Genomic DNA, 21,677 nt, shown 5'->3' on the forward strand with positions numbered 1-21,677 from the left:
AGTAAATTTCAGCCCAATTTGTGCATGTACATGAAAAGCCCCAAATGTCGGGGACAAAATGTCATAAATTCTTGCAATTTTTGAGACAGATATCATTGTTGTATCTTATTCGCATCAAATTTGGACAAATCCCCAAATTTTCCAAGTCCTGCGTGCACTAATTTGAGTGAAATTGAAAGAATTTCACTAAAATGTGAAAATCCCCAAAAAAATCCCGGGCAAATGTGTACCGACTTTGCAATTTTTAAGTCATTGTCCAGCTTTGCGTTAAGATTCCCAAATTCGGAAAAAGCCCCAAATTTCTGGGCTTGGATTGCATGAAAATTTGAAGGTGTGCCTCCATGCGTGAACCCTTAGTAGGGGAACTTCAAGAAAAAAGGAAATTTGAAGGAAAAAAAATGTTGAACGATGGGTCCGTTGACCCGCCATGTAGGTCGCCGCCTGGTACTTGTTGTCTCGTCTCGTGGTGACAGTCTGTGGTCGCCGCCTGGTTGTTCGTCAGCGCCATCGTCTCATCAATTGCAACCAACTGCCTCGTGACGCTTGTAGATAGCCCCGTCACGCTTCTTGCACAAGTCAAATGCCTTGCAGGTGCCGTCCATCAGGCATCGTTTGTCAGCTCGTCTCCAGTCCCGTTGTAGAAAAAAAAGCGTCGCCTGATTCACGCCTACAGCTCTCTCCAGTCGCCTGTCTAATTGGCAACACGTCAGCTGCGTGACGATTGACTATCTCATGCCTGCTTGTCAGGTCAGAAAACGACCTCACGACCTGCTCGCTTGTGACAACTCTTGCTCAAACTCCGAGAAGTATGAATGCCTCAACCGTAGCTCTGATACCAGTTTGTAGTGACGATGAGGCATGAAGATCGAGACAATTGTTGTTTCTTAGGCGCGGAGAGACAGAGAGAGAGAGAGAGCATAGTAGAGAGTGTGCACAATTTGTGGATACAATGACGAGTGTATCTCTTTAGGTTTTTTAGATAGATATATATATGTAAGTACAAGTGCTAAGGGTGTGTTCACACTTGAGCACATATAAAGGCACGAGGGCCTTTATTCCCAACACACTTCACACTCCGATTCTCTCGTGACAGATGCTTCCCGCTATAGTTAGTTGATTGGGTCCTTGATTTGGCTTCTCAACACTCATGTTGATCTTTGTTTTGCTGTGGGTCTTTTGGTGGGGTTCATGAGTGAACCCAAACAGTTGCATTGGCAGGCTTCTCTAAGGATTCTTCAGTATTTGAGAGGGATCTTTGACTTAGGGATTTCTTATCCAGCCGGTACAGATACTTCAGATCTTGTTCTTGCAAGTTGGAGCGACTCGGATTGGGCTGGCGATGTGGACCACCGGCGGTCTACTATAGGTTACTGTTTTACCTTGGGTACAAGTGTTATCTCTTAGAGTAGCAAAAAGCAGCCCACAGTAGCCCTTTCTTCTACTGAGGCGGAGTATTGGGCTACGTCTTCCACCACATGTGAGGTTGTGTGGCTTCGGAGATTGTTGGAGGAGCTTGGCTGCCTCTAGCCTCATCCTACTCTTCTACGGTGCGACAATGAGAGTTGCATTGCCTTGGTCTGGAATTCTGTATTCCATGCCCGAACAAAGCACATTGAGATTCAGCATCACTTCATTCAGGAGAAGCTTTTGGATGGGACCATTGATGTGGAGTACTGCAAGACGGAGGATAATCTTGCAGATTTGTTCACGAAGGTGCTTCCCTAGGCTCCTCTTCGCCAGATCCCTCAGTCTTCTGCCTTGTCCAGGATTTGAGAGGGGGTGTTAGAGAGCCATTCCTTGGCCATGTCAGCAGTATGGACAGCACAGGAGCCACATCAGCAGGTTGGACAGGTGCCACGTGACACAACAGTAGTCAGATAGTTTTCTGGGCAGTCAGCTGCATTAATTGCAGCCGACCTGTTTTCTGCCCATTTTTCGTGATTATTTTCTGCTATTTATAGCAGACTGGTCCAGCACTTGATCACATTCTGATCGTGAGATCTGACGGAGACAGACTGCAGAGACGGAGAGCACCCGGGATGACGGAGATCAAGGTCCTCAAGGTGGAGATACATGCAAATATTTTCTCTGCACCCGTGTATATTTCTGAATTCCTATACAGCATACTACACTAGATTTTCTGCGTTACACTCTCCTTTCTCTCTCTCTCTCTCTCTTCTCTCTGTGTTCACTCTCTCTTAGTTTTTGTCCTACGCTTCTGTATCGCTGCACTTTGACATGGCAGCCCTGAGGGCAGTCTTCACGCACGGTCTGTAGCCTGAAATCTGTGAAAACAACTGTTGGAAAATGCTGAAATCAGGGCCAATAAGTAGGCCGGGAAAAATGCAAAAAATAATGCAGGTTTCAGCCAATGGGACAGCAACTATCCGACCCGCACGTGTCGACTGCAGGAAATCTGGCGGACTGTGCCACGTGGCACTTGTGCTCCCTGCTGCTTGCTTTACGGATTGACTACCATGTGGACTGCTTGGAGAAACTGCTCCAATCTGAAATTGTGTGTCCAAGGAATGCCAATCCCTAACACAGTTCCATTGGCAAAGCTCCATGGCAAAAAGGTACCACCTATTTTGCAGACTAAATATGCTTGCGTTTTCAAAACTCAGCCTTTCATATTGTTTGTTGAGGCAAGGCTGAAAAAGATATGCAATGCCTTTTATGTTAGTTTGTTGAGGCCTTTTTGTGGTGATGTGCTAGAGGATGTATGTGCTGAAGTGCAGCCTAAGGTTGAGGAGCTAGAGAAGATCTTGGTAACCGAGCAGATTTTGACACATAAAGAAAGAAAGGTTAGAGGTAAAGTTTGCTGGAGATATTTGGTGAAGTTTTAGAACTATCCACCAATGGATGCAAATTGGATGGAAGAGGATGACTTGGTAGACCATCCTTAGATGTTGTAGCTTTACCTAGATGCCTTTCAATTAGAGCTGACTTTGGTTCGGCTTCAATAGCAGGTTCAGTAGAGCAAGGGTCTAGAGCAATGCCGGATGCTCAAGGGCTCCAGAGGTAGCACTTCCACTCCACCAGTTATGGACAGCTCATATATATAGTGGATCTCGGATGTATTCAACATGCATCCAAGGTACTGTGTTGATAGTATGTCTACCATGAGGTGACTACTTAGTGTACTAGTCACTGTGAGATATATGCAGGTGAGTATGAGTTTCACTTGGGTATTGAAACTATACATTTGCATCAGTTTATGATCAGTTTGACATGAATTCAACATTAGTTCATGATCACTTTGGGATCAAAATTTTAATCACATTCAGCTTAGTTTTTCATCAACTAGAGATCAGATTATACTCACTTTTGGATCAGTTTTGCATCAGTTTTTGCATTTAGTTTGTGATCAGCTTCCAATCACATTTGTAGTAGTTTGTAACCAATTTTCAGATCAATTTATAATCAAATTATGCTCAATTTTCAATGGTCTACAGTTGGTTCCATGGACAACAGCATGTGAGTGAATACCATTGACAATTTTAGCCATAGTGTTCACCGAGTTTATGCTTTACTATGGTTGTGAAGTCAGAATAGTTGAGAAACATAAGTTATGGATGCATCCAATGGGTTTCTAGCAACAATTATGTATTGCTTTTTAGTTATTTGATGTTTATGTTGATTGGAAAATTTCAGCAAGTTTTTGGGGCACATGACATGGTTAGACTACAGTTGGTTTCATGGACAACAGCATGTGAGTGAATACCATTGACAATTTTAGCCATGGTGTGCATTGAGTTTATACTTTACTATGGTTGTGAAGTCAGAATAGTGGAGAAACATAAGTTATGGATGCATCCAATGGGTTTCTAGCAACAATTATGTACTGCTTTTCAGTTATTTGATGTTTATGTTGATTGGAAAATTTCAGCAAGTTTTTGGGGCACATGACATGGTTAGACAATAGTCACCAATGTTATGATTGTGATGCCTTATAGAAGCTCCAGTGCAATATGCTTTTTCTTTGGCACAATGCAACTCAATCAAGGATGATTATAGGGATTCAAGGGGAAGGTTTGTCACAAGGGCGTGAAATTTTTGAGATTCTTTAATTTTGCTAGTAACAATTGATTAGTTTAATAATCAAATGTGCAAGGTTTTAAGGCACATGTGATGCACATGGCTATTATTTCATGGGTGATGGCCAAGGATCCTAAGGAGTCAGTGGATGTCAAAGGCAAAAGTTATGACAAGTTATGGTAGTTGTGCTTTAGTTGCTAGTTAGTGTTAGTTTTGACCCTAGGGCACTCATTTGGCCGGTAAGTGCTAGTGGTGACACTAGGGATTAACATTAATTAATTAATTAATGCCAGTGTAAGGTTCAATTGACATTGGAGACCACTCAAGTTTGCAAATGACCTGGCTAATTTACTTATGGATAGACACATTTAATTTTGGATAGGGTTAAAAGGGTTGAAACAATTTTTTAGAATTAATTAATTTTGAGAATTAATTAATTGGCTAGAAATTGTGGAAAAATGAGATTAGTAGGTTACCACTTGGCAAAATTACCTAGGCAATGGGAGAGAAGGCTATTTGGGGACTGTAGAGGCTGATTCAGTGTGTTTGCTAGTGAGGAGAGAGGAGGAGGTTGATGCTAGTTGAAACTAGCCTTCCGTTCATGAATGGGTGGTAATTCCCTGATTACAACTTAGTTATAATAGACATATTTATTATAAAACTGAGAAATGCAAATTAACGTATAATCCTAGACAATGGACACCTTGTTGGTTTCAAAACTGGTGGCCCTTTCGGTATTTTTTTAACTTAATTGAAGAAGTTGATGTACAATGGGATTCTCCCAATCCCTTTCAGTATTCCAACTCCCCTTACTGTCCAAAATTACCAGCAAGTCTTCAATCTGATTTGTCCCTTGATTTGAGCAATCAATTAGCCTTCACTGGCTTTGATGGACATGGAAAATGCCCCAAATTCATTGATTTGCTAGTCTCTCCACCTGAATTTGTCTGAAAACAGCTTCAGTCCTGTTGAGTCCAAGTCTTGGAGCTTCTGATTTTTAGCATGCTTCTCAAGGCTGTTGCTAAACCCTAAATTTTGCTGTAAATTAGGGTTTACAGCAGAGAAATCTGAAATTTCTCGGCCTTTGGTGGTCTTAATGCTGTAATCTTCGGAGCAAGGCTATTGAAAGGTTGGGAGATGAGAGAAAATGCTGAGGAGAGAGAAAATTCAGGCTTTCTTCGTGGGGAATTGAAGAAAAAGGGTCATTTACTATTTTTGCCCTATTTCAACAGATTGTAGATGCAAAGAATTGAAGAAAATCGGTTATTTATTGCCGCTGCCTTGTCTCAACAGCATGTAGATGCTGTCACTTGGTGGTGATTGGTCTTCTCCTGCCCTTGGCTACCTCAGAAGGTCCTCCAATGGTTGCAAATCAGACCAACAACATCTTCTTTCTCTCTCTTGCAGGTTGAATGCACTAAAATGCCCCTCTCCAGTCTCTAAAGGCGTTTTTCAATTGCATGGGCATTATTGAGAAGGGGCAGCCTTCCTAAATGGTTTTTTCAGCATTATTCATAATTAAAGATTAATTTTCAATATTTAAATACTGAAAATTAATCTAATAATTATTTCGGTGCCATTAAAAATAATCTGATTGGCCAATAATTAAATTGGCTAGGCAACTTCCATGTCGAGTGTCTCTATGCCAGCTTTGACGCTCAGATTGGCGTTAGGTATCATTAAATGTCACTTCTCTAGTGTCACCAAGTGACATTGATGGCCAAATGGATGACTTAGGCCAACAACTGACACCAGATACTGCCAAGTACATGTGTGGCATAACTTAAAGCAACTTTTACCTTTGATGTCTCGTGATTTCCTTGGGTCTCGGGCTTGTAAATTTACTCTAATCCTAGTTACACCTCATATGTGCAACATTTACTTTAACCATGTGATTAAAAATTAATCCACATGCTAAGTGAGGTTTCAAAGATATATGTCCTCATAACAACTCTCCCTTTTAAAATCCTTGTAATCATCCTCGATTGCAATACTAGATGCATCAAAAGCAAACTAGCGGATTGGAATTTCCACAAGGCATCATAGTTAATACAACATTATGCACTGCTGCTCAACCATTCCATATGCCCAACACATGCTGAAAATTACTAGCCAATCATAACATAATATAAGACTCATAAAGAATCTCAAAAACATTGCCAGATTACATGTGACATGTTTGTTTCTCATGAGCTCAATGCATTTAGCAAAACCAAATCATAGCATAGCATAACCAAACATAAACCATGGCGAAATCATCAATGGCATCATAACATATGCTATTGTTCTTGGAACTAGATGTAAACCATTGAAAATTGAGCATAATCTGATCGTAAACTAATCACTTGTTGATTTCATAAGTGATCACAAACTGCTGCAAATGTGACCCTAAACTGATCACAAACTCATTGCAAAAACTGACGAGCAATCAATGCAAAAACTGATGCAAAACTAATGCCAAAAGTGACCATAAACAGTTCTCAAGCTGATAAAAAATTGAGCTGAAACTGATCAGTATTTTGGTCTCAAAATTAAGGCAAAATTCATGCCAAATTGATCATAACCTGATGAAAAAGTATAGTTCTAATGCCTGGGCGAAACTCATACTCATCTGCATACATCTCATAGTGACTAGTACACTAAGTAGTGACCTCATTGCAAATATATTGTCAGCACAATACCTTGGATGCACGTTGAATACATCCGAGTTTCAACACACATGAGAGTTGTCCGTAATTGGAGGACTGGAAGTGCTACCTTCCCCTTGAGTATCAAGCAATACTTCGGACCCTTGCTCTGTTGAACTTGAAGCCTGAACTAAAGTCGGAGAACTAAAGTCGGTTCTTATTGAAAGGCATCTAGGTAAAGCTGCAACAATTGAGGATGGTCTGGCAAGTCATCCTCTTCTATCCATTTGGCATCCATTGGTGAATAATTTTGAAATTTCACCAAGTATTTCCTGGAAACTTTACCTTTGACCTTTTCTTCCTTATGTGTCAAAATCTGTTCGTGTATCAAAATCTCATTTAGCTCCTCAACCTTAGGCTGAACTTTAGTAGACATATCCTTTGGCATATGACTATGAAAAGGCCTTAACAAGCTGACATAAAAGGCATTATGTATCTGCTAAGGTGGAGGCAATTTCAGCCGATATGCCATATTGTTGATCTTCTCCAATACTTGGAAGGGTCCATAGTATCTCATACTCAACTTCGGATACAATCTTTCTCTTCCTTTTATCTTTTTTAGTCTTGCCTTTTCAAAATGCAACAATATATAATTACCCTCTGCAAACTACAAAGCACGTTTGTGGATATCAGCTGCGCTCTTTTGCTTTTCTTACGATCTTTGAAGTGCATATTTTATCTTTGCATAGGTTACATCCAAGTTTTCCACATAACGATCAACCTCAAATATCTTATCCTTAGTTTGTAGAATAGGTGGTACCTTCTAGTTATCCTCAACCACCTCAAATGAAGCTTTGCTCGTGGAACTATGCATTGTGTTGTTGTAAGCAAACTCAACCAAGGGCAAATACTGCTCCCAGTGTCCTGTAGTCTGAAACATAGCGTCTCAAAAGATCTAACACTGGAATTTGCTTTCTTAAAGTGATCATTTGTTTGCGGATGGAAAGATAATGAGAATTTTAGCGTAGTACCCATATTCTCAAAAAATCCCTTTCAAAATAAACCGGTCATCAAAGGGTCTCGATCACTAATGATTGACTTTGACATATTATGATACTTAAAGATGTGCTATAAAAACAATCGTGCCATATGATTAGCCTTTATTTTTCTTTCTCACCGGAATAAAATGGACTTGTTTGCTAAACGTGCAAATGATAGTCCATATCCCATCATCCTCTGTAGGCTTCTTAGAAAGCTAAAAAATAAAGTCCATTGCAATGCTCTGCCAAGGCTTGTCTAGAAGAGGCAAGCGCTGGAACAAACTCCATGTCTTTTGCCTCTAATGCTTTACCTTCTGATATACGATGCATGTCTTAACAAACTGTTCTACATCATGTCTCAAAGTTGGTCAATAAAAGAAGTGCTTCACTGCCTTGACCGTGGCATCAATACCTTTGTGTCCTAGATATAGAAAAGCATGACCTTCAATGATAACTGTGGCCCTTAATTGCTTTGTGACACAGTTGTCCGTGCATTATTAGAAATCCATCTCTTAGCACAAGTGTTCATGCCTTTGGCCATTGCAAAGTTGATCATAAACATTAGCAAAGTCTGAGTCAACAACATGTTACTCTTTCATGGCATCTAACTTAGTGTGATAAATAATGTTAACAGCTGAAATTTGTGGCTTATGTGACAGTGCATCAGCCACAATATTCTTTTTACCATCAATATGTACAATGTGAAAGTGAAACATAGAGAGAAAAATTGCCTATCTCATATGCTTCTCTGACAACTTTGTCTGCATCAGAAAGTACCTCAAAGTTTAATGGTTAGTTTGTACTATAAAATCAGCCCCACCAACAAATAATGTTTCCATGTGGACAGTGCATGAATTATAGCCAAGAGCTCTTTCTCATAGACCTACAAATTCTTTTCTGCATTGTGGAGAATTCGGCTCTCATAAGCCACAACTCGGCCGTCTTGCATAAGAATAGCCCCAATGCTGTTACACATCACATTGAACTATGAAGGACTTCCTTAGATCAGGCAACACAAGCATAGGATCTGAAGTCATATTTTCTTTCAACTTTTCAAATGCTGAAATTTCCACTACTGTCCATCTAAATGGCACATCCTTCTTTTGCAAAGCATGCAATGGAGATGCAATTTCAACAAACCTGCGTAGATACTTTCTGTAGTAAGAACATAAATCCAAGAAGCTGTGGATCTCATGCACATTCCTCAAAGGTGGCCGTGGTCGTATTGCCTCAACCTTTATAGGGTTCATGTGAATACCATCAGTCGATACATATAGGTAATTTGGATAGGGCAACAATCATTGGGGTATTTTCTCGTGAAGAATCTCACATTTCTCTCTCATCTTAGCATTCTCTCACCTTCTCTAGTTTGTGCTCAACCATTCTGAGTAATTCTCAGTCATTTGGAGCAAATCTCAACCAAATTTGGTGGACAACAGTGAGAATTCTGCTCTAAACCCTAAATTTTTGTAGAAATCAGGGTTTAGCAACCACCTTGGGACTTGTGCCATCAGTCAAGGGCATCATACATTGAAATCAACACCTAAAAGTCGAGGAATTGTAAGGGGTTTTAGATGCTAGCTCATCCATTGTGAATTGGGGCAACATTTGGCCAATTGGTGGTTCCATTTGTACAAGCCTTGGGTAAAAAATGTAACAAGCGGGATACACAAGAACTAGGGGTTATAGAAATCCAATTACACTAACCGGGGTATATAATGTGTAAGAGACCTAGTTTAGGGCATCAAGAGATGATTAAGAATTGACTCTTTACCTTCTCCTTCAGCTTCCATGGCTTTCTTTCTCCTTCTCCTCCTTTTTTGTCTTTCTCTCTCTCCTTTTCTAATCTTTCTCTTTCTTCTTCTTTCCCTCTCTCTCTCTCTTGCTCATTCTTCTCTCTCATCTCAGTCTCATTCATTACAAGTGGTATCAAAGCTTCGGGATTTGGTCCTTTTCCCCTTTCCTCTTTCTCTATCTAGTTCCCTTTTCAAATCTGAAAACCCTAGTTACTTAGACCACAAGTATAGGTACAATAGGCAAGACTATAGTTAGTGAGAGCTTTTGTTGAAACAAGGAAGAGCTATGGCTAGAGCCTTTGACATATCTGGAGGTAAAATGTTTAACTTAGTAGGTTGTCACTCTTTTCTATGTAACTTTTAGGGATTCCAAGACAAAGTTGGAGACTCAGGAGTTAGAGGAGGGCAAAAACCCCAGTTACTTTTTACTTCAGACCTTTCCTCTCTCTTCCTTTCCAAGTTGCTATGGTTGCCATGAACAAGAAACCTCAAGATCTTGTTTGGGCCTCCTCCCAGACATCGGCATCACCGGAGTTTGATCCCTTGTACCTCTAGCAACAAGTAGAGTAGCATATACGTTGGTCTTGACTTGTGGAGCCCTCCAAGACCAACCCCGCAATTTTCGGTGCATTTCATGTTGCTTGGGACTGTCCTCTTCCTACTCTCCCCCTCAGCTAAACCCTTCTTGGCTGTTGCTCCCTTGGCCTTCAAGCTTCCATTTGAGGTCCATCCCACTGTGATTGTACCCCTTCTTTTCCTTTTGTTGACCCCCCTCCTTTGAGGCATGCAAACCTTGGTGTACCTTGTTTTGATCAGCCATTAAAGCTTAGTTCAAGCTCCCCACCCTCTAAAATCTCAGCCCTTAGGAGTTTCTTCAATCATACTTGACCTCATCTATTTAGATTGAAGACATGGAGTTCAGCATGTAGGGATTTCTTGTGGGCAGCCATGAAAGCTCCACTTGAAGCTTTCAATTCTTGAAGAGCAAGCTCAAGATCTATAATGGGAGCCCCCACCATCAAAGGAAGCATCAAGCTCTTGAAGATTGTACCCATTGGAGTGCTTGCTTACCTGGGCTGACTTAATGGAGGAACCCGGATCATTGTGGAATCATGCTTCATCCATCTACTTCAAGCACTGAAGAGGTATGTCAATTCAATCTTAATTTGTCATTTTAATCCACTTGCCGAGCTTAGTCCTTTTGTTGGAGAGATTAAGGATACATATTATCCACATTGAAGAGTCCTTTATTGAATGCATGCTATCCACATGAAATTAGTAGCCTAATTGTTTTCCATTTGCCTTCCGATGCATCATGTTAACTGTTCTTTATTGATTATTATTGACTCTAACACTTGATCATGTGTGCCCTAAATTGATCGCAAGTGGATAATAAGCCATTGTAAAAGGGTAAATGGCAACCAGTGAGTCACTAGACTGCCAAGGTAAGCCTCACCCAAGCTCTTGTTTAATCCTTGCATCTCATGAAAAGGCCCAATGTTTCTTTTCCAATGTATCTTATGTTGGTTTCTTAATTAAAAATGTCTGCTACGTATACTCCAGTTGAGGAAAAAGGCCGATGCTGGGCGAGGTGGTATGCCAAAAGAGAGGTGACCCTCCCTTACCACTTAAGGCCCTGACGGGGTGCAAAACCTGGCTCGGGGAGAACTTTGTCCACCTTCGGGTGATCCGGAGCCTGATACTTGTATGTTGATGCATGTATACTCCACGCTCACCCCATTCTCAATGAGATACCCCCTAATTGGACACACTCTCAGTGATCACAAGATATGCATGTATGGCACTTGATATGTATGTGGTGAATGTAAGATGTATGATACTGAGGCCTCCTTATGCAGTGATGGCAGAGCAAATGGATACTTCAATGTACTCGGGATCATGGTCAGTATGCTCAAGATGTTGCTTATTATGATGCTTAGGCTTCTCAGCTCATGAGCCACTCATACAGTGCATGTGGGAAGTGATAGACAATGTTTTAGTCACAAGCACTTAGAAACAATCAAAGAAAGCTTGCTGTAGTAAATTCTTTATTGCATCTGGGAGTAAACCCTATAGCACCTCTCAAAGAGGGCTTCGTCCCCTTTGATTTAAATAAAAAATCTTTCCAATCGGAGTTATGGTCTAAAAGATATGGCTATTTTTGTGCATTGAGGTCACTGTAGACAAGGTGCAGACCGCTCTAGGAGAGGCACAAAAATCCAATTGCAAAATTCTCTATTCATTTTTTGTCACAAAGTTTGATAGCTCATCTCAAAAGATGGCTTTCTCCCCTTCGATTTAAATAAAAAATCTCCTCAATCCTAGTTCCTTACTAGAAGCTACGCCCCTTTTATTGACAGTGGGTCCTATGGACTGCACTTAGATGGCATGACAAAAAGGCAAAAGCAAGGCCCATGAGGAGGTCTAGAGAGATATAGGGACTCCACGACCTCAATGAACGATGAACCTAGCTCGGCACAAGATTATCATGGTGATATGCAAGAGGAAATGCCCGATATGGATTCCTACATCATGCTCAATCACACTTTATGTCAGCATGAGCTTCATCACATGGAGAGGCATAATGACATGGTGGCCAATCATCACTAGATGCTGTCTAAAATCGATTTAGCGATTGAGCAAATGACCCCCTTAAATTCTCAAACTCAACAAACCCTAGAGCACCTCACCACTCTTGTAGCCCAGTTAGCCACCACTCTGGCACAAGAAAAGGCAAACAAATCCAAGCGCAAGTCATGACAGTCTCCACTGTTGGAGCTACTACATGGTTCATGGGGCATTCTTGGAGCCAAGGGTATTCCCCCTTCACCTATGAGGTTGGTGAGCCATCTCATGTTAATGATGAGCTTCTCTTGAGCTCCCCAGCTCCCCCCCTATCATCCATGCAGCCAACCCTTTAGTGAGGCCTCTGCCCATCATTAGTAGAAGCTCCAACACTCTCCCTAGGAGACCCAATGGCACTTGTATGGCTCAGCCCAATCATGGACAGCATGGTATTAATGGCCAGTATGGCAATAATGGGCAACACGGCAATATTAGGCAGCATGGTTATAATGGGCATCATGGGATAAATGCACAACATGGTATGTATGGCTATCATGGTGTGTATGGACATCAAGGTATGTATGGACAACAAAGCTTTTATGGGCAATAAGACCCCAATGAACTTCGTAACAAGATCCTTTTTACCAAGTACAATGGGTAGTCCTATCTCCATTGGACTTGGAAGAATAGACTTCCAAATTGAAGTCTTATTTTAATATTTACCCCCGCACGGATGATTAGAAAATTATATTTGTGTCACTCCACTTGGAATGCTTTGCTCACACATGGTGGCACTATATTAATCGAGAGAATCATCGATTTATCAATTGGGAAGACTTTAAGATGCACACGATTCAAGTATTTGTATCCCTCGTGGAAAAAGAACGGTTGGCTCGATGATGGTACACTCTTGATTGCCGACGCAATCTCACAGTACCGAAACACACAAATCAGTTTATGAACTTGACTATGTATGTGGAGAGCATTAGTGATGATGTAAAATTGCACGAGTATATGCTAGTTATTTGGGTGTTTTCAAAACATACGATAGGATTGTCGAGAGCTTTCACTGGAAAGGCCTTTGGAGGGATGTCAAGGATTTTGTGACTAGTTGTGTTCCATGCCAACACATTGATGAGAAAAGAAGGCATTTAGAATTTTAGGAGGGAGAGCTGGTCCTCTAGAAAGTTCCTAAGTCTCGTTACTTCACTCTCAAGGATGGTAGTAGTAACAAGTTGGCCCACCGTTTCTATGACCCCTACTGAATCCTGAAGAGAGTTGGTGGCTTGACTTACCAATTATAGCTCCCTCCCACCACCAAGATTCACAATGTGTTTCGTGTCAGCTAGTTGAAGCCTTTCATTGGCACCTGAGTGGACTATGTGGAAGAGCTACCTTCCATAGACGAAGAAGGCATCATTTAGTATATCCCTGAGGCATTCATTGGGTAGCGAGATAAACACTTGAGATCTCGATCAAGTAAGGAATACCTCATCAAATGGCAAGGTCTACTCTTGGAAGAAGCCTGCTGGCGCCCAACCACCATTGTGGATGAGTTTCCTCACCTCTAAGAGGCCCAATGGGCTGAAGACTAGCTGGTTATGTTCCCTTTTGACCCCACACTGCTTGCAAACTGCACACTGTTTTAGATGAGTTCTGTATCTGCTTGAATTACAGCTATGTGCTTCCTACATGGGTTGTTTTGACATGCAGCATGTCCCATTCGGAGTAGCCCATCAAAAGTTATGGCAGATTTACCTCAGCAGGCATGTAGTGGACAATATGTTGTCCCTAGTCTTCACCCACTCTTCTCATTGTAATGTGGATCAAAATAGTACTTTGCACCCCCACTCTTTCGCCACTTTGTCAAGTCCCTCCATTTGTCTTTTGTTTTTGAGGGCAAAAACTTTGAGGATCAGGATGGAATGTAATGAGCAGGATACATAGGAACTAGGGGTTAGATACCTAGTCACACTGACGGGGGTATATAAGGTGTAAGAGACCTAGTTTAGGGCATCAAGGATAATCAACAACAGACTCTTTACTTTCTCCTTTAGCTTCCATGGCTTTCTTCCTCCTTCTCCCTCTTTTTTTCGTCTTTCTCTCTCGTTTTCTAGTCTTTCTCTTCCTTCTTCTCTCTCTCTCTTCTCATTCTTCTCTCTTCTCTTAGCGTCATTCATTATAGAAAATCAAGGGGCAATTGGCTCGAATTGCTTGTTGATTGTTTGTACAACAAGGGGCTTTTCGATCAGCAAAGGAGATTGTTAAATTTCAGCTTGTACTCAATCCATTAGCAATTCAAGTTAAAGAAAAATTGCAAGGGGCACCTGTTTTGGGGCCAATAGGTTGTCCATTGTCCAAGATTGTTAAGATAAAGTGTGCATTTCAGTTTATGCTCTTTTATTAATTGACGTAATTAAGTGGCTGATGAAGTTTTACCACCCTATCTGAGAAGGAAGGCTGATTTCATACTGGAAGAAGAAGAAGAAGAAGAAGAAGAAGCAGCTTTTTAGCATGGTATGGACAATCCCAACATGCCTTGGGCATATCCCATATTCCAAGAAATAGACATACAAACAAACAGTCACATAGAGAGAGAAAGAGAGCATCTTGACACGTTCATGATCCAGCATGCAAAAAGGGATAGTCTTCGCAAGTCTAGTATGCTGGTTCCTCTCTTATCAACTTGCACAGTACTTAACTTCTCTAGGAGGGCGAACCCATGCAATGCTGGAATATTCTCATTCAATATTGGAATTTCAGAAGAAATTCTTGGGCAATGACTGCTAAGACCCCTGACTTGTGCCAAAGCCAAACAATTTTTCTTAGCAATGCCTTTGAGCTGGTGTAACATGGATTGGGACAAATCACCAACCCGTGAACAGTTGGATCCTACTAAAGTTGGACCTGTATTCAATTTTGGTATCTGTAGCCAATGAGAGTGCGAAGTTTATTCAACCTGAGTGTGCTATGATGTGTCTGGAAACCAGATGCAGGTAGAATCCAGGACATTCAGAGAGGTGTCCCAACTTGTAAGTCCACAGATTTGGGCCATTTCAAATGATGCTTTTGATGGCCCTTGATTTTGGGCAGTTTTCAAGTCTTTAGAACGGTGGGGGACAGCCTGAGATTGTCTGTAATTTCGGAAATATCTATAAAGGTAGGGTACTTTTGCATAAAATGGAGACAAGCTGGGTTTTTATGCTGGCATTGATGTAAGTAGTTAAGAGTTCTTCTTTACTTACAACAGTGTTCATGGTTATCTTGCCGCATGCATCCTGCAAGTGTTGAGAACCTCAGCTTTTGCACATCTGGTTTCCTACTGTTTTGCAAAAGCTCCTGATACAATGTGTGAATTGTGCTTGTTAAACAAAGTCAGCTTTTCAGCAGCTTCTCTGTGCTTTTTGTATATTGTGTAGCCAGTCTGGGTCTCCTGTCAGGAGTGAGGCATCTTTTCTGTAGTCTTCTGTTTTGTGTATAGAGAAGCTCATCTGTTTTGCCTCTTAGTGAGTTTTGCAAGACATCATGGGATGGCTGTTTTTCAAGATGATTGATCTGTGTTGTGGGATTTTGTTTACTACTTCCCTTATATGTAAACCTGTGATCAAATTGAGAGCTATTCAAGAACCTTTCACTTTGAAAATTCATTTGACCACATTATGTTTTTGGTTGAGCAGAGAACTGTTTGGAGTGTCCATTGTTGGCCCATTTCCGACTGCTGTCACAAACTTACTGGACCTTAGAAGACTGTGAGTCCTATTCTGCGAGTTTCTTTGCAATGTCATGTTTGCTCTCTAGACAAAATTTTTAATTGATATTGGTCTTAGTCCTTACATCTTATACTGATACTGCAGAGATCTCCATGGTAACAAATTGACTGGATCAATACCTCCTCAGATTGGGCGATTGAAAAACCTTGAGACTTTGTAAGTGGGCTTCTTTTAATTTTCAACTGTGTCTCAGATCCATTCATGACACTGGGTTTCTAACCATGACATTTGACACACGATATTTAGAATTGGCTTTGAATGAACATTGATATATTCTCCTATAAGTTATGAGGCTATATGTAAAAAGGAAATGTGGCTGGAAGTGTGGCATTTGAAGCCAAGAGAATAGATATGTCCTGATGATTTAGATCTTTCAGGACTAGACATTCTGTCCATCCTATCAGGAATCTGTGAGGCTACATATCTATCTTTTCTAGGCCATACAGAGTGATTCTAGTTCATACAAAGTGAAATAAATGCCACTGGATTCCGAATGTTTGATTTTCAAGACTGGTGCCAGGAAAATATAGAATATGAGGTTGATTTTGAATGATTTGCATATGTTTTGAAATATTGGTTTGTGTATATACTGTATCAGAAAGCTAATTTTTCATGACAGAACAAATTCAAGCTGCTGAGTTTAATCACTGTGAACAATCCTGTGCCTCTGTTTGAGTGATTTGATTTGGCCTTTTTGTTTTCGTTTTTGTAAGGGACAGTTTATGGTTAGTTGTAACATCTATTACCTGGTAAAGAGGAGCTTAATATTAGTCCTCTCTTTAAAATGTGAGTGCTAGAAGTTACATCTAACTGTGAGCATTTCTAAGTGTCTTCTGCTCTCAGCTCCAATATGTTGAATGTAGTGTTGCTGCAAGGTTTATGCCTTCGTTACCTGTGCCAAATATTTACCTGAGTTTTTCCAGGAACCTTCGATGGAACAAGTTGCAAGATTTCATACCTCCTGAGATAGGAGAACTTAAGAAGCTGAGAAATTTGTGCGTTCTCCTCAACATTGTATGCTTCAGTTTTTTCATGTTTAACGAGTAACAAGCTATGCATTTGACTGCTTTAGGTATCTGAGTTTCAACAATCTAAAAGGTCCCATCCCAAAAGAGCTTGGAAATCTAGTGGAGCTACGATATTTGTACTTGCATGAGAATCGGTTAACTGGTCGTATTCCTGTAGAGATTGGAAATTTACCAAATCTTCGTCATTTGTAAGTTTAACTCCTCTAGACTTGTTAGAGAATTTATTCTGGGAGTACTGGTTAGCGTTTCAGATTTGAAGTTAAAGTTGTCACTATGTTTTGACATTGATTTCCCATGCAGAGATGTGAGCAACAACCATCTTGTTGGAACTCTTCGAGAGCTTATCCGGATCGAAGGATGTTTTCCTGCCCTTCGTAATTTGTAAGTCAGGCTCTCCCTGTATGCAATACCTTTTGTTATAAACCAGTGTTCTTTCACATATTTTTGCTCTCTTCTAAAATTTTTTATGCTCTTTGCATCCACAGTCATAATAAGTGACATCTTGCTGTTTTTCCTTGCTTTTGTTGTGATTTTTGTTCTTATTTACAACATTTGATCTCTTTTCAGTTCGTCCTCTTACATTATAGGTTGACCCATTGCTTTCCCCACTTGGCTTGCATTTAATCTCCTCATTGAAAATAAAACCACGCACACCATCAAATGTCAAGTTGGGGTTGTTGCTCAATGACACACCCAATGCTTCCCATGAATCTAGCAAAGTCATGAGCAAGAAGATAGCCCTCAGCTTAGGATCAAAAGCCGGCAATCCTGCATCTTGTAACCGACTCAAAATACCAGTGAAAGCATTTAAATGTTGTGAGGTGGACTTAAACTCATCAAGCTTCAAGTCGACCAACTTTTGCATGAGATGGACTTGATTGATAGGAGTCGTATTCTCATATGTAGCCTTGAGTTTCTCCCAAACTGTATATGTAGTGGTGAGTCTCTTGATATCAACCAAGATATCATCTATGATTGTCATTTTGACATAAGTGATGGCTTTCTTATTCATTTTAGCCCAATCCTCATTTGACAAAGCAATAGGTTTATGTTTTGCCAAAGCATCATCACAATCCTTTAGAAAAAGTATATCTTGCATACAATCTTTCCAAAGATCAAAGCCATTGGCATCAAATTCTTGAATCTCAAAAAGATTCTTTGTGTCAGATGTATGCATTGCCAACCATTTACAGCAATAAAAACTGCAATAAAATGCTGAATACTTTCAGCCAATACCAAGGTTGCTGAATATAACAGCAAGTATTCAAACTCGCACTTTCAAAAGTGCCCAAGAAGCATATATTATACTGCAATTTCAGTCTCTAGGGCTGATTACAGCATATACATGAACCAAATTTGACACATGCATAAAATACAGCTCCCGCTTCAATAACACATCACTATAATGCCTAAATGCAATAACCCAAGTGCCTTATGTATCACTGTTTCACTGCACAATGAGCATTTAGCGATACACGTACCAAGAGAAGCTGCTCTTTTACAACATTTGAGACATCCCAAGTCCAAATTTCTCCCACTCAGCAGTGAATCTGCTGTAATTTCACTGTCAAAGCACAAATTGGCTCAAAATACATCACCGATGTAAAAAAGCCCCAAACATTGTGCAATAAATCTGCCCCAGTTGCATTAATACATCATCCAGAGTGTCAAATACGGGCAAATGTTGCAGAAATTTCACAAATTTTGCAAAACCCTCCAAAAATTGGGGTTCAAATGTGCGCAAATTTGAGTGAAATTGGCACAGCTAAGCAAAATTTCACTTGTACATGAAAAGCCCTAAAATTTCTAGGGCAAATGCACACAATGTCTGCAATTTCTAGGTCAAATATCTCTATTTTGCATGAACATCATCAAATTTGGGAAAAGGCCCAAATTTCTCGGCACAAGTCTTCACAAATCTAAGTGCTGTGCTTATGTGCGTGAACCCCGGTCAGTGAGCAGGGGGCCTACTTATGGGAAATCAAATAATATATAAAAAAATTTGATGAAAAGGCCTAAAATGTGCCGCCGTGATCATTGTGATGGTTGCCACTTGGTCATGCAGGCTGCTGTCGGTTGCCACCTGCAGTTGGAAGCATGACGAAAGCTATCCGCAATGATGCTGCTAGCTGCTTGTGACTTGTTTCCGCTACCGCTGGTCAAGTGCTGGTACTGCCTGCCTGCCACCGCTGGTCAAATGCTGGTGTGGACTGATCATGCCTGACTTCCGTCGTTGGTCAAAGCTGACTGCTGACTAGTCACACCTGCTGCAAACTGTGAACACAGGTCAGAAAACTGATGACCTGACCTGTGGGAGGTGACGACTTGCTAAAACGTGTCGCCTCAATGCATGTGTAGCTGCTTGCTGAAAACGATCTGCAATATGCTTTGCTCACGCACTCTTGCTGCAGCTCTGATACCAGTTTGAAAGGGAATGTGAGTGGAAGTGCTTAGGTAGTGTGCATGATAGAAATGAGGTGTGTTCAGCAGTAGAGAGTGTAGAGAGAGTGGAGACTCGAGGTGGGTGTGTACTAGTGTGGTACACACAAAGAATAAAAGAATGTATTTATACTTAGGGTACGGTACACTTACACCCACAAGAGTGCGGTCACATGTACAAGTAAATTTATACATGGGAGTAGCAAAGGGCCTTTACACCCAACATGTATATGTTTGGTATGCAAACGTATGAAAAGCCATTTCATATCTGTCCATTTTTGGGTTTTAAAAAATGGCTCTCAACTTGTCAAAATTGCTGTTTTTTGCTCGGTGAAATTTTTGGGTGTAGTCTCAATATTTTTCCCTGTAATATTTGGTATGCAAACATATGAAAAGCCATTTCATACTTGTTCATTTTTTGGGTTTTAAAAAAATGGCTCCCAACTTGTCAAAATTGTTGTTTTGTGCTTGGTGACATTTTTTGATGCAGCCTCAATATTTTTCCTTGTAGATTACTTGCATGCGCAGCCTACGTGCCTTGGCCTGTTTGTGTGCAACCGGCAAGATCAATTGTTAGCCTGTGCACTGTGCAGAACTAGGCCAATATATGTAGAAAATTAGATTTAGGGTAGTGTGCTCAACATGTGCAAAAATAGGGTAGTGTGTGCTCAACCCATGCATATTGAAGTGTGTTCATTATTGAGTGCTCAACCTCATCCTCTTTCTCTCTCCCGTGCTGTAGTTTTGAGTTCTCTATAGTCTACACTCTCTCAAAATTCATACAGTTTCCTTGTCAAATCTAGTTTTCTTTTATGCTTGTTTTTTTAAAGTGTAAGCTTTGTTGAAATGTGTACAATTCCTATCGAGGTTCAATTGATCAATTTTACATATTTCTACTTTTTAAAGCAAAAAATTAGAGCAACGTTTGATTCAGCTCAGGGGTTTGAATCATACTTTAGTTATACTTTCATATCCGTACACATATGGAAGTATAAAACATATGCTATCAACTCTGCTCATAAAAATATATGCATTATGTGTATGGGTGAGTCTTTGGCTCTTGTTTATTCTGATGTATGTGGTCCTATGCCTTATTACTCATCACTAGGTGGCACGAAGTACTTTGTGACTTTCATTGATGGTTATTCATATAAGGTCTAGGCATATCCCATAAAGTAGAATTCAGATGTATTGGCTACCTTTCAATATTAGCTTACTCTTGTTGAAAACCAATATGGGTGTAGATTGAAATGCAAAGGTCAGATAATGGGGGTGAATATGTCTCTAAGACATTTGAGTAGTTTTGGGATAAATGAGGTATTAAGCGTCAATTGATTGCCCCTTACACCCCACCCTAGAATGGTGTTGTAGGGCGCATGAATATAATAATTCAGGAGAGAGACTGTAGTATGCTTAGCCAAGTATGCTTACCAGAATATCTTTGGGTTGAGATAGTTACTATTGCCGTAAATATACTTGATAAATAGATCCCCATGCACTGCTATTAGTTGTCAGGTTGAGAGGAGGTATGGTTTGGAAAACCTTCGTCATTTGCTCATTTGCATATCCTTGGATGTGAGGCTTTTTGCCATGTTTCTAAGGACAAATACAATAAGCTAGATCCTAAATTAGTGAAATGTATCTTTCTTAGTTATGGGGATGTAGGTGAGATGGGCTATTGCCTATGGGGATCCATAGGCTAGGAAGATCATTTGTAGCCATGATGATGTTTTTTATGAGAAGATATATAGTAGCCTCAACAAGTAGTTGAGGTATGCAAGGTGATATTTTAGGAGTCTCCTGTTACTGTACAATCAGCTAGACAATGTATAGTTAATGCTCCAGTGGTTCATGATTATGATGTTGGAGAGGATGTATAGACTCACAACCTGTTTTGAGATGGTCTACTAGAGATAGATATCAGTTTGATTGATTTGAGTCCTCCATGGACTATGCTATGGTGACAGACTCGCTTGAGGTCCTGTTGCCACTAGCTTCTGCTCATGCTATGTGAGAGGAAGAGAATAGTTGCTAAAGAGCCCCTTACTTATGAGGAGGCCATGCGCAGAGCTGCTAGTCACTCTTGGGAGAGGGCCGTGCAGTCAGAGTATGACTCATTGCTAAAAAGCCATATCTGGGATTTGGTTCCTTTGTCCAATGGAAAATATGCATTGCTGTGTAAGTGGGTGTACAAGTTGAAGAGTACCCATGATTACCCCAAGCCAGCATGTAAGGCTACATTGGTTACTAAGGGTTTTAAGCTAGAGTATGGTGTTGATTTTAATGAGGTCTTTTCTCTTGTAATCAAAATGACTACCCTATGCTTAGAATTGGCCTTGGTTGCTCAGTTAGATCTAGATCTCTATCAAACGGA

The 21,677-nt window shown here is 40.6% G+C and overlaps 1 protein-coding gene across 1 annotated transcript in view; it reads left to right on the plus strand.

Moving 5' to 3' along the window:
• LOC148010934 (Leucine-rich repeat (LRR) family protein) overlaps positions 1-21,677 on the plus strand; it is a 55,344-nt gene that overhangs the window by 29,378 nt on the left and 4,289 nt on the right. The window contains exons 3-7 of the mRNA XM_087671500.1: positions 15,744-15,815; positions 15,921-15,992; positions 16,760-16,831; positions 16,909-17,052; positions 17,165-17,245. Of these exons, the coding sequence (XP_087527626.1) occupies positions 15,744-15,815; positions 15,921-15,992; positions 16,760-16,831; positions 16,909-17,052; positions 17,165-17,245 (441 nt within the window). The remainder of the gene's footprint in view (positions 1-15,743; positions 15,816-15,920; positions 15,993-16,759; positions 16,832-16,908; positions 17,053-17,164; positions 17,246-21,677) is intronic.

This window comes from Lygodium microphyllum, chromosome 29 (assembly GCF_053477565.2).
Source record: "Lygodium microphyllum isolate KBCC chromosome 29, Lygodium_microphyllum_v1.1.10, whole genome shotgun sequence".
Taxonomy (NCBI): Eukaryota; Viridiplantae; Streptophyta; class Polypodiopsida; order Schizaeales; family Lygodiaceae; genus Lygodium; species Lygodium microphyllum.